The 18,460-nt window shown below is 35.5% G+C and overlaps 2 protein-coding genes across 7 annotated transcripts in view; one reads left to right on the plus strand and one right to left on the minus strand.

Moving 5' to 3' along the window:
• The window catches only part of LOC111411662 (proteasome-associated protein ECM29 homolog), a 29,155-nt gene extending 21,539 nt beyond the window's left edge, over positions 1-7,616 (plus strand). The window contains exons 28-35 of one of the 2 annotated variants that reach the window (XM_023042210.1): positions 2,151-2,304; positions 2,455-2,565; positions 3,214-3,381; positions 4,142-4,265; positions 6,344-6,502; positions 6,584-6,696; positions 6,779-6,838; positions 7,150-7,616. In XM_023042210.1, coding sequence (XP_022897978.1) covers positions 2,151-2,304; positions 2,455-2,565; positions 3,214-3,381; positions 4,142-4,265; positions 6,344-6,502; positions 6,584-6,696; positions 6,779-6,838; positions 7,150-7,350 — 1,090 coding nt within the window. In that variant the 3' untranslated portion in view covers positions 7,351-7,616. Of the gene's footprint in view, positions 1-2,150; positions 2,305-2,454; positions 2,566-3,213; positions 3,382-4,141; positions 4,266-5,708; positions 5,863-6,343; positions 6,503-6,583; positions 6,697-6,778; positions 6,839-7,149 lie in introns of those variants that run through there. The other variant, XM_023042211.1, reaches the window with a different exon arrangement.
• A 1,494-nt stretch (positions 7,617-9,110) lies between these two features.
• LOC111411663 lies at positions 9,111-17,691 on the minus strand. 5 transcript variants are annotated; one of them, XM_023042216.1, is made up of 6 exons: positions 17,127-17,689; positions 16,912-17,009; positions 10,377-10,532; positions 10,217-10,293; positions 10,051-10,140; positions 9,111-9,939 (listed from the first exon to the last, which is right to left on the minus strand). In XM_023042216.1, exons 3-6 carry the CDS (start codon positions 10,377-10,379, stop codon positions 9,417-9,419), a joined length of 693 nt encoding a protein of 230 aa, XP_022897984.1. In that variant the 5' UTR covers positions 10,380-10,532; positions 16,912-17,009; positions 17,127-17,689; the 3' UTR covers positions 9,111-9,416. The 5 variants fall into 5 exon arrangements, with proteins under 5 accessions (XP_022897984.1, XP_022897983.1, XP_022897982.1 ...); XM_023042215.1 differs by having other exon boundaries at positions 10,051-10,293; positions 17,266-17,690; XM_023042214.1 differs by having other exon boundaries at positions 10,051-10,293; positions 17,127-17,690.
• Positions 17,692-18,460: the final 769 nt, after the last annotated feature.

The raw sequence follows: 18,460 nt of genomic DNA on the forward strand, positions 1-18,460 counted from the left end.
GGTTAGCGGGGGTGGAAGCGTATGTCTCTCTTTAAGGGAGGCAGACTTACTTTCATTAAATCCACTCTCTAATCTCCCTACTTACTTTTTGTCGTTGTTCCCCATTCTGATTGCAGTGGCAAAGAGATTAGAGAGATTTCAAAGAGAATTTCTGTGGGTAGGGTTGGGAGAGGAGGAGAGACTCCATTTGGCCAATTGGAGTATTGTTTGTCTGTCTATGAGGGTGGGGGGTCTTGGAGTGAGGAGCCTTGTGTTGTTTAATAAGATCTTATTAGGCAAGTGATTGTGGCAATTTGGAGGGGGGAGAGAGAGAGAGAGAGAGAGCTTCTAGAGAGAAATCATTAGGGCGAAGTATGATGTGATAGAGGGGGGATGATGTACAGTTGAGGGTCATGGTTCTTATGGGGGTGAGTTTGTGGAGGTATATCTAACGGGGATGGAGTGATTTTTTGGATAAACTGAATTTTGTGGTGGGAAAGGGTAATGATATTAGGTTTTGGGATGATTGTTGGTGTGGAGATCAACTGCTGAAGGAGGGATTTCTTTTCTTGCACTGCATTGCTTCAGTGCCTTCTATTATGGCGAGTGATGTATTAGTCATTCATAATAGGAGCTATTGCTGGAATATTACTTTTGGGAGGGGTCTACAGAATTGGGAATTGGGTGATTATTCGTTGATTATGACCTCTCTACATGAGGCACAAATTCGGGTAGGAGAGGGTGATTGTAGTAGGTGGAGGATAGCACGGGATGTTATTTTCTCAGTTCGCTCGTACTTTAGTTTCCTCCTGGGATTTGTAGATAGTTCATTCCCCTGGAAGTTGGTGTGGCAATGTAAATTATCTCCTCGGGTGGCATTCTTATTGTAGATAGGTGTGAGAGGACAGGTCTCAACGGTGGATAATCTTCGACAGAATGGTTTTTATGTAACCGAGTGGTGTTATATGTGTAAGAAGAATGGAAAGACAATCGATCATTTGGTCATTCATTGTGATGATGTTCGTTGGCTTTGGAACAGTATACTAGCTTCTCAATCCATGGATTGGGTGCTGTCTCGTCGTATAAAGAACGTGTTACGGGCATGGAGGAGAAAATATCGTGATAAGGATAACAAACTAGCATGGGACCTTATCCCGGGTTACATTGTATGGTGCGTGTGGAGAGAAAGGAACAACCGTTGCTTCGAAGACCAAACAAAAATAAGAGAGCAGATAAGAGACATTTTACTTTACTTTGTATTCTTGGTTCAATGCCGTGGCTAAAAATCCTGTAGACGGGTTGTCTAATTTCATGTTGTTCCTTACTGGCTCAAAATGATTGTACACCCCCTATGTATTCTCTTTTAAGTAACAAAATTATTTGATTACGTATCCAAAAAAAAAACAAAAAAAAACTATGGCTTCCGTTATGTGAATTGGTCATCCTGATTTGAACTATTCTTTCTTTGGTATAATCAACCCTAGAGAGTCTGTTTGGGAACCTCGAATTGGTTAGGTACATATCTGAACAATTTTCTCTTAAATAGTTTATGCTAAACTAGATAGATAAGCTAACATGACTGCTTTTAGAAGCTGTTTGTCTTTAGTCTGAGTTATATTGGACATAAATTAACTTGAATATTTAAGTAAATGAAACAATACAAATAATTTCAGCATAGACAGAAGGTTTCCATGTGTTCAACTTTAAATTTTAATCAAATTTACGTGGTGAAACGAAATAAACCAAACCCAAGTTTGAGTCAGTATTAAGATACTTGCAGACTGGAATCCACTTGCTTGAAAAATACTGAACAAGGCTACCCTCTAGGTCACTGTTACCCAGCCCTACTTTAAAAAATTATACGGTCTTCTCTTTCCAATAACATATCCAAATCCAACCCTTTGCAAACTTCCACCTAAACTTTCTTTCCTAATATCTTTGTTTCTTTGTATTGGGACAATTATATGTGGAGGTTGTGATGGTGTCCAGAGTTTTGTTTTGGGTTTGCACCCTGCCTCATTAGAAGCTGAAGTCGGTTGGTATAATTGCCAAACTATCTTAACTACGTCAAGTAAAAATGTTTTTAGAATTTCATTTCCATTATTTTTTATTAACCCGTGGTTATTAACTCTCATGGGCTGAATATGAGCAATATATTAATTCTTGTGCAGATTTGAGGATGACACGATCATTTCTAATTTATATGAAGAATTGTGGGAGGAAAACATGCCCAGTGAACGGATAACTCTTCAACTTTACTTGGGAGAAATTGTTACTCTTATCAGTGAAGGAATTATGTCATCGTCATGGGCAACAAAAAAGAAGGCATGTTTCTTCTTGTTTTTGTCTTGTAGTTTCCTTATTCAAAATGTAAATCAAAAGTTGTTACCTGCTTTCCTACTTTATTTCCTTTATTGTTGATAGTATTCGAGAAATGTATTCTTTTTTATTTTATATTTTTATCGGATTGTGCAGGCAGCACAAGCAACTCGTAAGCTTAGCGAAGTCCTTGGCGAATCATTATCTTCACATTATAATGCCTTGCTCACCGCTCTTATGAAGGAACTTCCTGGGCGGTTGTGGGAGGTAGGCACATTTATTTGAATTATGTTACATCTTCGATTCTTCATGTAGCTTAACAAATCATGGCTTGCTTAACAATATACTACGGCCTTTGCGTTGCAAGAAAATGCTGGTGAATACGTATGGAATCGTATATACAACTTCTATTGGATTGTGGATTACCAAGATCACAGAATAAATGGGCCATGTATCACTGATCTCATTGAATTCAGAGAATTCGTTAGTTTAAGCTAAATTTGTAACAGGTGTTAAGGAAATAAGTATATTAGAATAACATAGATTAGGGAAGAGTATGATTGGGTTTATTTTGTCTCCATATTGGTATCTATTTAAATATGTGTACTACCCGTGATTTATCTATATAATGAAAGTGAATGAGAGGAAGAATATCTTCTTCTCTCCAAAAGTTAAATCCAAACCTGTTTCTCAACAAATTTTGCATAGTCATTTTGTAATCTCTAAAAGTTGTCTGTTTATGGGCTATATATTTTTGTTTGTTACATCTCATCTCATTTGTCTACCTTTCTGGTTTGCTTGAAATTTGTCTTGCAATCTTGTTATAGCAATAAACAATTTGCATGAGCTGATGTTTTGTTTGTTTTAACATTAATTTATAGCTTATTGTGTTTTGTGTATATCACTATGTGACAGGGAAAGGATGCACTATTAAATGCATTGTCTGCTCTTTGCACATCGTGCCATAAAGCTATTTCTGCTTCCGATCCTGATGCTCCAAAGGCTATATTAAGTCTTATATCTTCCGCATGCACAAAGAAAGCACAAAAATATCGTGAAGCTGCTTTTTGCTGTCTTGAGCAGGTAAATTTTCAATTCTACCGAGGCAAGCTCAGTGCCATTCTCAGTCATGAATAAGTTGCTCTTTCAACTTGGAATCCGTTATATCCACTCTCTATGTATGTAATTTTCAAGAGTTGGATTCCTAAAGAATTTGTCCATTAACTATTCTCTTTCCTGCCCTGTTGACAAACCAAATAGATTGCCAGTTCATGTTGCTAAATATGCCCCTGCAATTTGGCAGTTTTCTCAATAATTGTCTTGGATAAAAAAATTTCAAGTGACAGCGAGCATTGTCTACACTGCATTACAGAAAAGAATTAAAAAGCAGTAACGACCTGTACATTGTGGTGCTACTATGTTATTCCAAAACCTCAAAATTCCCCCCCGTCATCCTTGAAAATAAAAGGTGAAGAAAGAAAAAAGGGGAAATATTGTTATTAAAAGAAAAGCAAAGGAATGCTTAAAAAGAAGTAACACAGCGGACTTGTGGAAACCTAATTTGTGTGGATTTTTTCTTTTAAAATCATGAAGGTGTTCAAACTTCAAGGTAAAAAAGAAAGAGAGATCTGTTTACTTCTAAGGTTTACACTAAATTTTGTATTGATGCCTTTGTCCATCTTAGCCTTTTCTTTGTTATGAAGGTTTCATATGATATCACTAGGGGACTAAAGACTTCATATATATTTCTTGTGATTTTCTTATCGAGCTTTTGTTCAGCGTGTTATGATCTTACACGCTTCATGGCATTAATCTTACTTCTCTTCATTCATTCTGCTTTTAGGTTATCAAAACTTTCAACAATCCAGATCTCATTGAGATTGTTCTGCCATCGTTATTGGATACATGCAATTCGATCGCTCATAGAAAGTCAAGTCAAATACCCCTGACAAGTGATGATAAAGCAGGTACATCACAAGTCCTTTCATAGATAAGGTCCCACGATTTTCCCTCTTAAAAATCAGCAACAGTTTTCGGTGGAATTAGTTGCTGGATTATGGTTTTACTTCTGAGTTCTTAGAACCGTCTTTTTTTTTCTGACATTTAAGTTAATTTTCTGGAAATGTTTTACTGGAAGTGGAATTAATTTTTCTTAATACGAATGCTTATTCTTCTGGTTCCATAATCCCTCCGTAATTTGAGGTTATTATTTCACAAATAACTAAACTTATAAAAATCATATTTACTTGCTATTGGGTCTTTAACCAATTACGACATGGTTATAATAAGGAACCAAAATATGATCTAATCTTTGAAAATTCACTCGCTGTTCATTTTATTCTCTGTCAGGCTGTTACTCATGCTTTTTTTTTTTGATAGGTAATCAGAAAATTTTATTCCTTAAAAGAGAGTACACGGGAGGTATACAATCACTTAAGGCATGAAAGGAACAACATGAAATTAGGCAACCCTACATCAGGATTTTTAACTACTACATTAAACCAAGTGCGGCTGTTACTCATGCTAATACCTTGCTCAGTTGCTTCAACGAGTCCATGTGATACTAGTTTCTGTGCCGAATTAGATATAGAGTTAAATATATGAATTTCCTTCTTGTGCACTATAATCCCTAACCATTTATTCAATCTAACTACTATAATGTTTTGAGTGATTGCATTTCCTCTAGACGATGGCTATAATTTGACAATTTTTCAAAAGAAATATTGTCAGTATTTGTATATCAGGACTTGCAAATTCAAAAAATGACTTTGAATTAATCAGAAAATTGATGTTTTAGTTATTAATTCCTTGACATATTAACCAGTGTCTTCTGCTTACTCCTCCATGTCACTAAATTCCCTCCCTAGTATCCTGATGTTGACCTTCAATCTATGGTTGACCAATCTGCATTAAAATAAATTTCTTCTATATTGCTTTTAAACAAGATTATTTTTTAGAAGCTGAACTTAATGAAACGCTCTAGAAACTGCTTCTGGGGGACTTGACTTGCGAATGCATGAATTGACTTGCCACACTAGCAACATAGGCCAATTTGGTGTTGTTTGGCAAGTCATAAAGCTTGCTAACCAACCATTGATACATCCTCTGTCTACTGATATATATATATATATATATATGTGTGTGTGTGTGTGTGTGTGTGCCTTTTCCTTACCCACTCCAAGCTTATGGTTCTGTGTTGCATCAATTGGTTGCACAGTAGCATCTCGGTCTTTTAAGGAGGGTCAAGGAAATATTTATACTTTGTTATAAACATACTTTTCCAAATGAGCCACCTCAAAACTTGTCTCCCTCGTTCTTTTATCTCAAATTCTTTGATTCAATTGTTTTTCCAGATATTTTATCTTCCCAATCATCTTCTGATACTATTATGCCATCTATGTAAACAATAGGGTTGTTACCTTTACCAGAGTTGAGTGCTTGATGAAGAAGGTATGATTTCCTTTGGCTTCCTTGGCATTTCATTTCTTCCGTGGCCTTGGTAAACCTACCGAACCATGCTATGCAAGATTGCTTATGCCCATAGAGTGCCATCTTGAGTCCCATCAAATCTTGGCTGGTTTCTCATCTAAATTTCTTCTTCCAAGATGTCGTTTAAAGATGCATTCTTGACATTAAATTGTTGTAAAGACCAAATGAGATTAGATGCTAAAGATAGTAAAGTACGAATAGTATTCATCTCTAGTGGTGGGAAGGATTCTTGATAATCCACCTCCTAGATTGGAGTATTGCAAAATATTTTTACAACAAAGAAGTTAGTTTTATTTATCTTTTGGATTATTAGAATTAAGTTCAAAAGTATAATGCACATTTCTTAAGACCATATCAACCCATTTGAGCTATTATTTCTCATGTATAGCAATCAGTGAAATTCAGTGAAACCATATTTTGAAATTACTGATAATTTTGAATTTTCTTTTCAAATCCTGCATTACAAAGGTGCATTGTATTGAATTATGGGAGAGTTTTTTTATGTGAACATGACACACAGCAAGCAATTCAGCAAAGCTCTACTTTCTTTGTGCAGATGCAGATGAGAAAGATAGTTCCCCGGCTTTATATGAAAAAATAATAAATTCCATAACGGCCTGCATCCATGTGGCTCGAATCAGCGATATTCTCAAACTACACAAGGACTTGATTGATGTGTTTTTGATTTCTCTCTCCCCTAATTTTTCTTGGACAGGTACAACCATTCAATTATGCTTCCCTTCTTAATTCTGTTTTAGCTTTGCCCTCACTGCCACACTTTCCATTTTGCCAACAGTTAAAATGCCAGTTTTTTCATCTATAAAAGAGCTGTGCTCAAGGCTTCGAATTAGTAGCGATGACTCTCAAGATTCTACTTTACATTCCAGCATATCTGCTTTAGTTCATGAGGTAATAGTTCTCATATTTCTTTATTGTCCTATACCCATTAACACTTGTATGGACTCTAATTCGGCTTTCTAAATGTTTTCAGTTATTTTACACACTGTTGCCGGAATTGCTTAATTGTCTCCACACAATAAAAATTGGCCAGGTATATTACTCTCCTTGCTTGCCTTTTTTGGATCACTATATGTTTTCTCGAGTTTATTCACTTCTATTGATGCATTTTATAAATAGAATCTCTTGTTGACCGAGAACTTGAGAAGTCAAGAGTGCTCTTCAAAGTATAAAATGGCGCCTATTATTTTCCTTTCTTCATTTGTGTAACTAATAATTTCTGAATGCTATTGTTGGTTTGTGTGAAATAGACATCTTGTACTTGAATCTCAATTCTTAAAGTTTATGGTCGCATATACGTTTGGGTTTTAGAGCTCATCTTAAGTTTTTGTGCAATGAACTCAGGTTCATGTAGCGGCTGCAGAGTGTCTTCTGGAGTTGACTCACTGCAGGGACATTCCTTCAGTTCATAGAACAGAAGTAGGGTTTAAGGCCGATCTTCTTCATCTGTGTGAAGTGGAAAAAAATGAACAGGCCAAGTCTCTGTTGAAGAAATGTATTGACATCCTAGGAAGCCTCGAAGAAGAAAGTAAAACCCCGAGCTAAAAGCAGTTGGAAACTTCAGTTATTGTGGTCCATCACAGTTCATGTTGCCTTATATTTCAACAGATAGCATTCCATTTTCATTGAGTGCCACACTTATATCTTTGTTGTGCACCCCGGGCACATATTTTATACATTTTCATACTTCGCAGGAAGTCCAAAATACATGGAGAATGGATCAAGAGTAGTCTAATTATGAACCTAAATTATTGTTGTATTGATAGCTTTTCTTGAGCATAGCTTTTGAAAAAATTATTATCGTTGCCTTATTTCCTTTAGCTCTATTCAAAACCCTCACTCCCATGGATTTCTTTTCCATTATGGAAATTCCATTGGTTGTAGATTGGATGATGGAAAAACCAGCAAGCTACGATTTTCAAGGTTATTCAATTAAATTGAAGATAAAGGAGTGAATTAATCAAATGGTCACTGAACTTTGTAAAAGGTTTGCACGAGGTCACTAAATTTTAAAAATTATCAAATTCATCACTAAATTGGAAAAATATTTTCAGAAGATTATTGAACTTTAAAGATCACCTAATTTATCATTGAACTTTGCAAAAAATTTCCTAGGGGTTATTAAAATTTAGCAATCCCTGGAAAATCTTTTGCAAAGTTCAATAACCTCGTGAAAATTATTTACAAAGTTCAGTGATAAATGAGGTAATTTTTAAAGTTCAATGATCCCATGAAAACTTTTTGCAAAGTTCAATGATAAATTGTGTAATTTTTAAAGTTCAATGACTTCGTGAAAACTTTTTACAAAGTTCAATGACTATTTGGGTAATTCACTCGAAGATAAAGTGCTAATGCACTCTTGGTCTCCAATAAACTAGAATGCAATAACCAATTATTTCCAGATTTGAGCCATATTAACATCCCTATATTGTAAGGCTCATTTTGTGGCTTGACTGAATAATGCTATTTATTTAGAGTTTAGATATTGTCATTCTATGTCGCAGTGGAGTCATTGCTACATTCTTCAATGAACTTCCAATGCATTTTTATGCTATGGATAATGTGGCAGTGATCTCCATTGTCAAATGATTGTTCAGCTGGTCAAGTATTTGCCACTCAAAAGTCAACCTGTTAACCATTTCCGCTATTTATATAAAAAACCTTTAATAGCATTCATAGTAGAGAAAAGGAAGCCAAAATCTTATCCTTCTCGCATCCTTTGTATTGTCTTAGACTGGTTCTATTTAATACTACGTAAAAAAGTCCCTTTAAAAACTGTAGGGTTCAAATTGTCCTACATGGCTATCGCGCAACAAAAACTTGTCCAGAATATGTAAGATCTGCGAACCAGATGCACCTTCTTATCTTAACAGGCTTTAACTGCTCTACACTGCTGTAACAAGGACCATTTGCACCAATAAAATGTTACTGAACCAGCTTCGTTGGCACCAAACTATTATAGCGACATTTACGCATGCCATTTTACACCACTGCTCATCCACCAACTAGCTTGCTTTCTCAATCAAGCAAGACAAGAATCAGAACATTGCAAGTTCTCCCAACAGAAGAGTTTGAGGGAGTTCCTCTTAACAGGCTTTAACTGCTCTACACTGCTGTAACAAGGACCATTTGCACCAATAAAATGTTACTGAACCAGCTTCGTTGGCACCAAACTATTATAGCGACATTTACGCATGCCATTTTACACCACTGCTCATCCACCAACTAGCTTGCTTTCTCAATCAAGCAAGACAAGAATCAGAACATTGCAAGTTCTCCCAACAGAAGAGTTTGAGGGNCAACAATTTTGTGCACGTCCCAAGCAGACAATTTACCTGAAACATCACTATTCTATACTCTAGCCGTATTTCTCCAAAATTAAGTGAAAAAGAAGGTATATCAGAAAATGTTATGTTGGGTGACAAATAACAGCGGTGCACGAAGATTCATCATCCACAACCCATAATCTCAACTGTACCAGCTGCCTTTGTATTATATCCAGTTCAGTCTCAGAAGACCAGAAAGCAAATTTCTTTTCAATCCCTGGAGAGGTTTGGTACTTAGCATCAGCAATGTTGATATCAAAGCCTAATTGCGTCTCATCCATGCTGTTATATTTGATGCTCTTTTGTCTCAATAATTTTTCCACTGCATAACAAAAAACTGCTGTCATGAGGAACTGAATCTTTTCTCCGTGTGTTCACCAATGTAGCAGCTTCATGTATAAAATCTTCAACCCAAATTTTTAAAACAGGGGATGAGCTCCCGACAAAAAGAAGTCTATAACTCTTCCCAATAACAAAATAATTGGTCTGCTCAAAGGAATTCAGAAATAAATCACTGGCAAGGGGAAACTTGAGTAGCCAGGTACTATAACCAAGTTCCAAACATCTTTTAGTCACAAATGCCTCCACAAGAATCTCCTTGGTAAGTTCCTCCATTGTATTCTGAAACTTAAAAGACTTGGCAAGTGCAGGATCGTAAAACTGGTCTTTATCAATTACAGGATGCCCTCTTCTTGCAAGATCAAGTAGGAAAAGAGATGTTGGGACAATAAAGATATAGTTTCGAATATTCAACCTCTCAATGTGGCAGAGAAAATTTCTGACAATAGTCTCTGATACCCTGTAAAGGCTTATTACGATAACAGTGTCATTTTTCTGCACAGATTGAAGAACAGATCTAAGTTTATCAGGACTTCTAACTATCCTATTAGTAAATACTTCTCTGAAGCAGAAGTCATACCACTTGAGATCACTTAAAGGATGTAGTTCCAGAGAGTTGGAATCATTAGAATTTGCATCCAGTAAGTAAGAATCAGGTCCTGCTGTTTTCCTGTAATTAACACCAGCATCTCTATGAGAGACAGAGTGCTCTCTCTTGCAAAAAATTGGTATAAAAATTGAAGTACCCGTGAGAATGGATAAATTTAATAAACCAAGGAGTCCAAATTCTCTCTCCCATCTTTTTGTACCATCCATTTGTCACCTATTACACATCAATGTACCATGTCAGAAGGACCAAAAAACATACAAATTGGGATTGGGAAACATGAGAATAATAAATATTACCATCCCCCGGCTTCATGCCTTTTGCCTTGTGTGTGTCGTACCACAAACAGAACTCTTTCCAGGGTTTTGGAAACAGAAGTTGACCCCAAGTGCCGACCAGCTGATACAAGAAAAGGTGAGTTCCACTATCTAAATGCATTTTGTTTCCGTGTTTACCTGTCAGCAGCAACCGATACAGATACTTAAAGACTAGCATAGGTTAAAAAGCTCTATGGCAAGCAAAAATCATGATAATGAAGCATATAAACATGACATGTAACATTATCAGCTAAAGTTATACAGTATGCTTGGCTAAGCTTAAACTATTTACATATAAAGTTAAAATTAATTTTCATTGTTGGTCAAAGATGGAAACAACTAACTTATTGAAAGTAACTATTACATTCATATCTGAATCATAAGTTCCTACTGGGTGGAGATGATGGGGTCGGTCCTTTTCTTTTGCAACATTTCGCTCAAAGGGTTGAAGGGAAATAGTGCATCAAATTGTTCACAAGGGCCAACTTGATCCTCTTCCGTAGAGATCTCAGATGAGGGACCCCGGGGAGAGCAGCCGACTCCAACTATCGTCCATGTATGATCCATACTAGATCTGACCAACTGCCTAACAAGAAAATAATCCTATTTTACCACTGTACATTGCTAACATCAAGAAATGAAATAGTCGAGAATCCCGAGTAATTGGTCGAGCCGCTAAAGTAGTGATGAATTTCGTCAGTAAAGTGGGTCCTATAGAAAGGCCATCTATTCCTAATCTCCAAATAGATAATGACGGAAGCTAACTTTGGTTGGCTAATCCGATCAGTTCATCAATGGTCCGCAAGTATGATGGTCCTAATGATGATCCTGCATGTTTTTTGTGTGCATCTCACGGGTGGATTTAAAAAACCTCGCAAATTGACTTGGGTTACAGGTATGCTTATGGGGGTATTGACCGCATCTTCTAAAGTAGTGATGAATTTCGTCAGTAAAGTGGGTCCTATAGAAAGGCCATCTATTCCTAATCTCCAAATAGATAATGACGGAAGCTAACTTTGGTTGGTTAATCCGATCAGTTCATCAATGGTCCGCAAGTATGATGGTCCTAATGATGATCCTGCATGTTTTTCGTGTGCATCTCACGGGTGGATTTAAAAAACCTCGCAAATTGACTTGGGTTACAGGTATGCTTATGGGGGTATTGACCGCATCTTTTGGCGTAACTAGTTATTCCTTACCTCGAGACCAAATTGGTTATTGGGCGGTAAAAATTGTAACAGGTGTCCCTAGAGCTATTCTTCTAATAGGATCGCCTTTGGTAGAATTATTGTGCGGAAGTGCTAGTGGAGGACAATCCACTTTGACTCGTTTTTATAGTTTACACACTTTTGAATTGCCACTTTTTACTGCTGTATTTATGTTAATGCACTTTCCAATGATGCGTAAACAAGGTATTTCCAGTCCTTTATAGAGAAGATCCATAATAGATATTTATAATCAATCATTTATCACTTGGAGGAGGAATAATAATATTTCATTGCTACAAGTATGGATTATTGAAAATAATAATCCATGTATTTGGATATTTCCCTTCAACCAATCATGTCAAATAAATGTAGAGTTGAAATGAATTCTACGAAGAGAAAATGGATTATGGGAGTGTGTGACTTGAACTATTAACTGGTCTGTGTAGATATATGTCTGCCACATTGAAATTCACAACCAAATGTGTATTTGTTCCAACCGTCGCGTAAGCCCTATACAGAAGATAGGCTGGCTCATTTGAAGAGATTCTTTTCTATTCTATGATCAGACCGAATCATGTTGTACATGAGCAGGCACCGTAAGATCCAGTATAATTATAATAAGTGAAATGGATAAACTAAAACAAAATCTTTATCTATTTCACTTACTTAATACTTAAAATTGAATAGTATGGAAATGCATTTATTTCTTCTGCATTGATATGATCGATAATACTATCGGAGTGAAACCTGGGATTTAAAGAAAAACATAAGCTAGACTAGATTAGTAACAAGCAAACCTTTTGTGTGTATATCTCCAAATATTTTGGAGATACATACCAATCGTAAGATTTGAGACGACCCAGAAAGCACTGGATCATATCATGATCAACTTCGTAAGCCAACTTGGGTATTGAGCATTTACTCATAATCGAATTTTTTGCAATGGGTAGTTGCAATTCCGGAAAAAAGAGTCAAATTTTTCTTACATTGAATCATTCATATATGTATATATAGGCAACATATAGATTTTTTATGGATTCATTTGGTTCTTTTGAATCTTGCTCGAGCTCGATGATAAAAAATTATCATGTCCGGTTCCTTCGGGGTATGGATCTATAAGAATTCACCTATCCCAATAACAAAAAAACCTAATTTGAATGATCCTATATTAAGAGCTAAATTGGCTAAAGGTATGGGTTAAAATTATTACGAAGAACCCGCATGGCCCAATGATCTTTTATATATTTTTCTAGTAGTAATTCTAGGTACTATTGCATGTAATGTAGGCTTAGCAGTCCTAGAACCATCAGTGATTGGTGAACTGGCATATCCGTTTACAACCCCGTTGGAAATCTTATCTAAATGGCATTTCTTTTCCCTATTTCAAATACTTCGTACAGTAACTAATAAATTATTGGGTGCTCTTTTAATGGTTTTAGTACCTGCGGAATTATTAACAATATCCTTTTTAGAGAATGCTAATAAATTCTAAAATCCATTTCGTCGTCAGTAGTGACAACCATCTTTTTTGATTGGTAGTGCAGTCACTCTTTGGTTGGGTATTGGTGCAACATTACCTATTGATAAATCTCTAACTTTAGGTCTTTTTCAAGTTGATTCAATTGTGAAATAGCGCGACGTGTGTATCTAGGGAATAGTCACATGAAAGCGAATTCTCCCTAGATACATCTATTCAATTCTGAATTTCTTTTGAATATATGAATTGTGCTAAAGATTCAAAACCTATTTTCATCTTGATAAAAAAAAAAAGACGAAAAAAATCTAATAGATTTAACTCATTTTTTGGTAAATCAATCGCGAAATATTTTTCTAGAATGACCAATATCTGTTTTATATCTTCTACGCGCAAATGTTCAATTTTCGTGAGATCTTCCGGACTGTTATTCAAAAGGTTCAATATAAATTATAGACCCTGGGAGAGAATTCTGATTGGTCAATAAAAATCAATTTCAATGACCAATATCTGTTTTATATCTTCTATACGCAAATGTTCAATTTTCATGAGATCTTCCAGATCGTTATTCAAAAGGTCCAATATAAATTATAGACCTTAGGAGAGAATTCTGATTGGCCAATAAAAATCAATTTCAATGCTTTTTTTCTCTGAGTTTATCCAATTTATCGTGAAAGGTAAAAGAGGATAAAGGAACCTTGTGTTGATTGTCCTCTAAATGTAAGTTTTATTCTTATGTAAAAAGGGAATAAATAAATGAGTTTTATTCTTATGTAAAAAGGGAATAAATAAATCAATCAAATTTCGCCAAGCTTCATGAAGTGCTTCTTTCGGAGTTAAACTCCCATTTGTCCATATTTCGAGAGAGAGTATCTCTTGTTTTTCATTGCAATTCCCATAAGAATGAATACTAATTTCAAACAGGCATGAATACAGCATCTATAGGATAACTTCCATCTTGAAAGTTATGTGGCATTTTGACAAGATATCCGCGATTTCTCTTGATTTGTAATCCAATTGACAAATCAATTGGTTCCGTCAAGCTAGTTATATGTTGTGTATAATAATCAACGATTTTTACATAAGGTGGTAAGATGATATCTTGAGCAGTTATATATCCTGGACCTCCGACACAAATAGACGCGTCACAAGTTCCATATAGATTACTTCTCAATACAATTTCTTTTAAATTCATTAAAATTTCATGGACCGATTCTTGAATACCCGCTATGGTAGAATATTCATGTGGGAAGTTCTCAAATTTTACATGTGTGATACATGTTCCTTCTATTTCTCCAAGTAAAACTCTTCACATCGCAATGCCTATTGTGTCGGCTTGACCTTCCAGAAGTGAAGACAAAATAAAGCGTCCATGATAAAGACATTTGTTGTCTTCTCTTGATTCAACACACTTCCACTATAGTGTCTGAGTGGATACTATTACTTTCTCTCGAACCATAGCAATATTATTTGATTTGATTAATCATTTATTTCTCTTGTTTCTCTTGAAATTTCTTCAATGTTTATTTCTAGACACGTCTTTTTTTAGGGGGTCTGCAATCATTATGTGGCATAGGGGTTACATCCCGTACAAAGGTTAATAGTATACCACTTCCACGAATAGCTCATAATGCTGCGTCTCTTCCGAGACCGGGACCTTTTATCATGACTTCTGCTCATTGCGTACCTTGATCTACTACCATACGAATAGCATTTGCTGTTGCATTTTAAGCGGCAAAGGGTGTCCCTCTTCTCGTACCCTTGAATCCACAAGTACCCGCTGAGGACCAAGAAACCACCCGACCCCGTACATCTGTAACCGTGACAATAATATTATTGAAACTTGCTTGAACATGAATAAACCCCTTTGGTATTCTACGTGAACTCTTACGTGAATCAATATGTCCATTTCTACGTGAACCGATTCTCAATTTAGCTTTTTCAATATTTTATCATCGCATAAATATCAGTCAAGAGATATATGGATATATCCATTTCATCTCAAAATAGAATCCTTATTTTTACAACGAGTCCTTTAGTGAGTCTAATTATCCTGGTCTTTGTTTATGTCTCGGGTTGGAACAAATTACAATAATGCACCCCGCCTATGGATTGGCGACATTTTTTGCAAATTTTACGAACATAAGCTCTTATTTTCATATTTGTCATTCCTTATCTTAATTCTGAATCTACTTCTTGGAAAAAAAATAAGTTTCTTGAAATTTTTCATCTCGAATCATATTGAATAAAAACCATCTAATCCTTCCAATCCTTGTTGTGGAGTCGATAAATTATACATCTTTTGGTTGAATCATAACGACTTCTTCAATTTTGACTTATCTCCTAGCAGTATCCATATAAAACTACTCCGGATCTTTCCTGAAACATAACCAGGATCAGATCTTCATTATCTAACTGAACCTGGAACATACCATTGAGAGCAATTCAGTAATTAAACCTTCATGAATCCATTTTTGTTCTTTCATTTCAGGTAAAGCCTCCTTGAAGTATCAACTTATGGAGGAGGAACAATATTAGACAACTCGTCCCTTTTCTTTTTTTTTTTTTTTTAGAAATAGGAAGAAGTTTCGGATCCCATTTGGATATTAAAAGGATTACCATATATAACACAAAATTTCTCCGCCAATTCCTTCGAGTCGAGTCTCTTGGTCTGTCATTATACCTCGAGAAGTAGTAAGAATTACAATCCCCATCCCACCTAAAATTCTAGGAATCCGTTGAGTAAGAATATATTCGTAGACCGAGATTGATCCTTTTAAATTTAAAAAAATTCTATAGTCTTTTCCTATTCCTTCTATGCCGCAGGTTTAAAACCAAAAAAGATTTGTTTTTTTCTCGATGTTTTCTAATTAATCTAGTTCTTAATCTATCTCTTTCAAATACCCATTATAAACGTGCTTATAAATAAGAAAAGGGTAATCTGTTTGTCATGCTGTATGACCAGGTTCCGTAGATACCAAAGGAAACATATCAAATGGATCCCCCAATATGAAAGACTAATGAAAGAAAAATGGAGAGAGGATTCATCATTGAAGTTTTGATATACTTAGAAGGATTAAATTTCCTTTAACTTGTGATGGAATAATCCTGCAGATTAGCATTCGTCTGCATGTCATTCTCAATGAACAAGGTAGACTGAGACCAGTAACATGAAATGTCTACGTGCTCAGACATAAATACAGTTGGTACACCTGCATTCTTGGTATACTTGACTAGCGCCAATGAAGTTATTGCACATGGCTTTAATGGTTATCTGTTTGGCACAAACAAAGGACAGGCTTCATAAAATCTTAGGAAATGTAAGATATAGGTTCCAGTTTACTGAATTTTGCACATTATTAATTCTCAATATTCCATGATATGCAAGAAACTATAGCATTATACGTTATATCGAGTTTACACATTTTAAGAATTGATTTGATTAAACATTGATCAGAAAGGAAGATAGAATCAAATCACTGTGGTCAAAATTCCTGAAAATGGAATTTCCAAGAATTTGGATTCTTAAGAGTGCAATTCCTTCAAAGCAAAATGTAGGTGAGATGCACTTTGAATTGTTGTAAATATGGCTTTGGCTCATTAATTTCTATTCATGCTACATCAAGCATGGTGTTGACTAAGGTGTTACAACGTTCTCATCGTTTTCCAACATTTCCTCATAAATAACACAACTATTCAAATAGAATTGTTCCGTGCTTACAAATTAAATTATACTGTAAAGAAATGAGCTCTATTTGAACCTTTTCTAAGCAACTACAGATCAAAGTGACAAAACAAAAATCTCCAAGAAATGGAAAATAACAAAAGTAAATACCTGGCACAAACCTCGGCCGCTGCAGTGATGCCCCATAAATCATATTATTAAAGTTTGAAGCATTATAGTAGTAATTCAAAATCACAGCCTTAAGAAACCTATAGATAAAATACAGAATTTGAATCAGTCCCCTCTGTGCTCAAATAAAAATTCCGTAAACCTAACATTAAGAAAATGGGTATTGAGGAAAAAAAAAAAAAAATCATATGGATAACCTATAATAGAGAGGTGAAACCTCCAGATTATCCTCAACAAAAAAAAATGCAAATTCATGATCCGAACTGGGCCACCAGGCTTCGAGCCACTGAGCCTGAAGCCCAGCATTCGAAGTTCGATAATGCACAAACTTCTCACCAAATTTCCACTCAAACCCATCGACGAAATCAAGAATTTCTTTCGAAAGATTCAATCGTTGGTCCAAGTCCGCAGACCCATAATTTGAATCTTGCATAAAATGATCAACGAATACATGAAGATGCACTTCGTTAATGCCATCATACTGCGCTTTAGCGAGAGAGTTGAGGCAGCGGGTGAGAGAAGAGAGACGGTTAAAAGTGAGGACTTTGATGAGGAGAGTGAAATTTGGGCCAGGGTTTGAAGTTGATATTGTGGGGAATTGGGGAAGGATTTGGAACTTGGTATTGGATGGGGGAAGAGAGAGGAGGAAGATGGTGGAGAGAGAGAGGAGGATTAAAAGGAGGAGTGGGAGTATGTTCTTCGAGGTCGCCATTGATCCACTGCCAGTGCCACAGTATATAAGATCTTAAGAACTTCATATATTACAAATCATAACCAACAAAATTATTGATAAAATAAATTTATAATAAAAATTTGAGCCGATTTCTATATATGCAAGTTTTAAGCATCAACTTGACCGATTACCAATCCAATTTTTTCTATCTATTCGATAACATTAAACCATTGGTTCAACATACTAATTAAGTTTAGAGTAGGAGGGCCAATGAGTAAAATTAGTTAAGAGTCACAATGAGTCGAGTAGAACTAGTTTGATCCTTAGACACTCGAGCATAGTTCGTGGCCAAATATTCTGCTTGTTTGACTCTTTGACTTGTGGACTCCGTAAGTCCATCCACGAGTTGGCTTTTAAAAAAAAAAAAAATGTCCTCCTTTTTTCGAGCTTAACATCGAATACTTTTAATGATAATTGTACATGATCAACATAATCTGTGTATAATATATATATATATATAAAGAACTACTAATGAGTTAGCGATAATTAATTAAAGAATAATATTATTCAGTCTCACTGGAGTTATAACTTCACTTTAGCTGGCGTTAGATAATATGATGAATGAAATGTGAAATTAAGTAAGTCTGATTTAATTTCATCTATCATTTAATGTTACATTAAAGTCATTTAGATTGAGATTGTAACTTCACTGAGACTAAATGACATTACTTTTAATTAAAAAAAATTGGTGATAAGAATGTGACGAAAAAGTTTAAGCACTGTCACGGGCTTAATTGGGTTTGTATTACAATGGATTTGGACAGCAAAAAGTACAACTTCACGGGCCAAACACAACCC

Source organism: Olea europaea, chromosome 16, assembly GCF_002742605.1.
Source record: "Olea europaea var. sylvestris chromosome 16, O_europaea_v1, whole genome shotgun sequence".
NCBI classification, from domain to species: Eukaryota; Viridiplantae; Streptophyta; class Magnoliopsida; order Lamiales; family Oleaceae; genus Olea; species Olea europaea.

Coding starts and splice junctions, on each gene's coding strand:
- LOC111411663 (XM_023042213.1), bottom strand. CDS start 17,641: ATGGCGACCTCGAAGAACATACTCCCACTCCTCCTTTTAATCCTCCTC. Junction 17,010..17,126: donor GTTTCACCTCTCTATTATAG/GTTATCCATATG, acceptor TTTTATCTATAG/GTTTCTTAAGGCTGTGATTT. Junction 10,533..16,911: donor GCGGCCGAGGTTTGTGCCAG/GTATTTACTTTT, acceptor TGCTGCTGACAG/GTAAACACGGAAACAAAATG.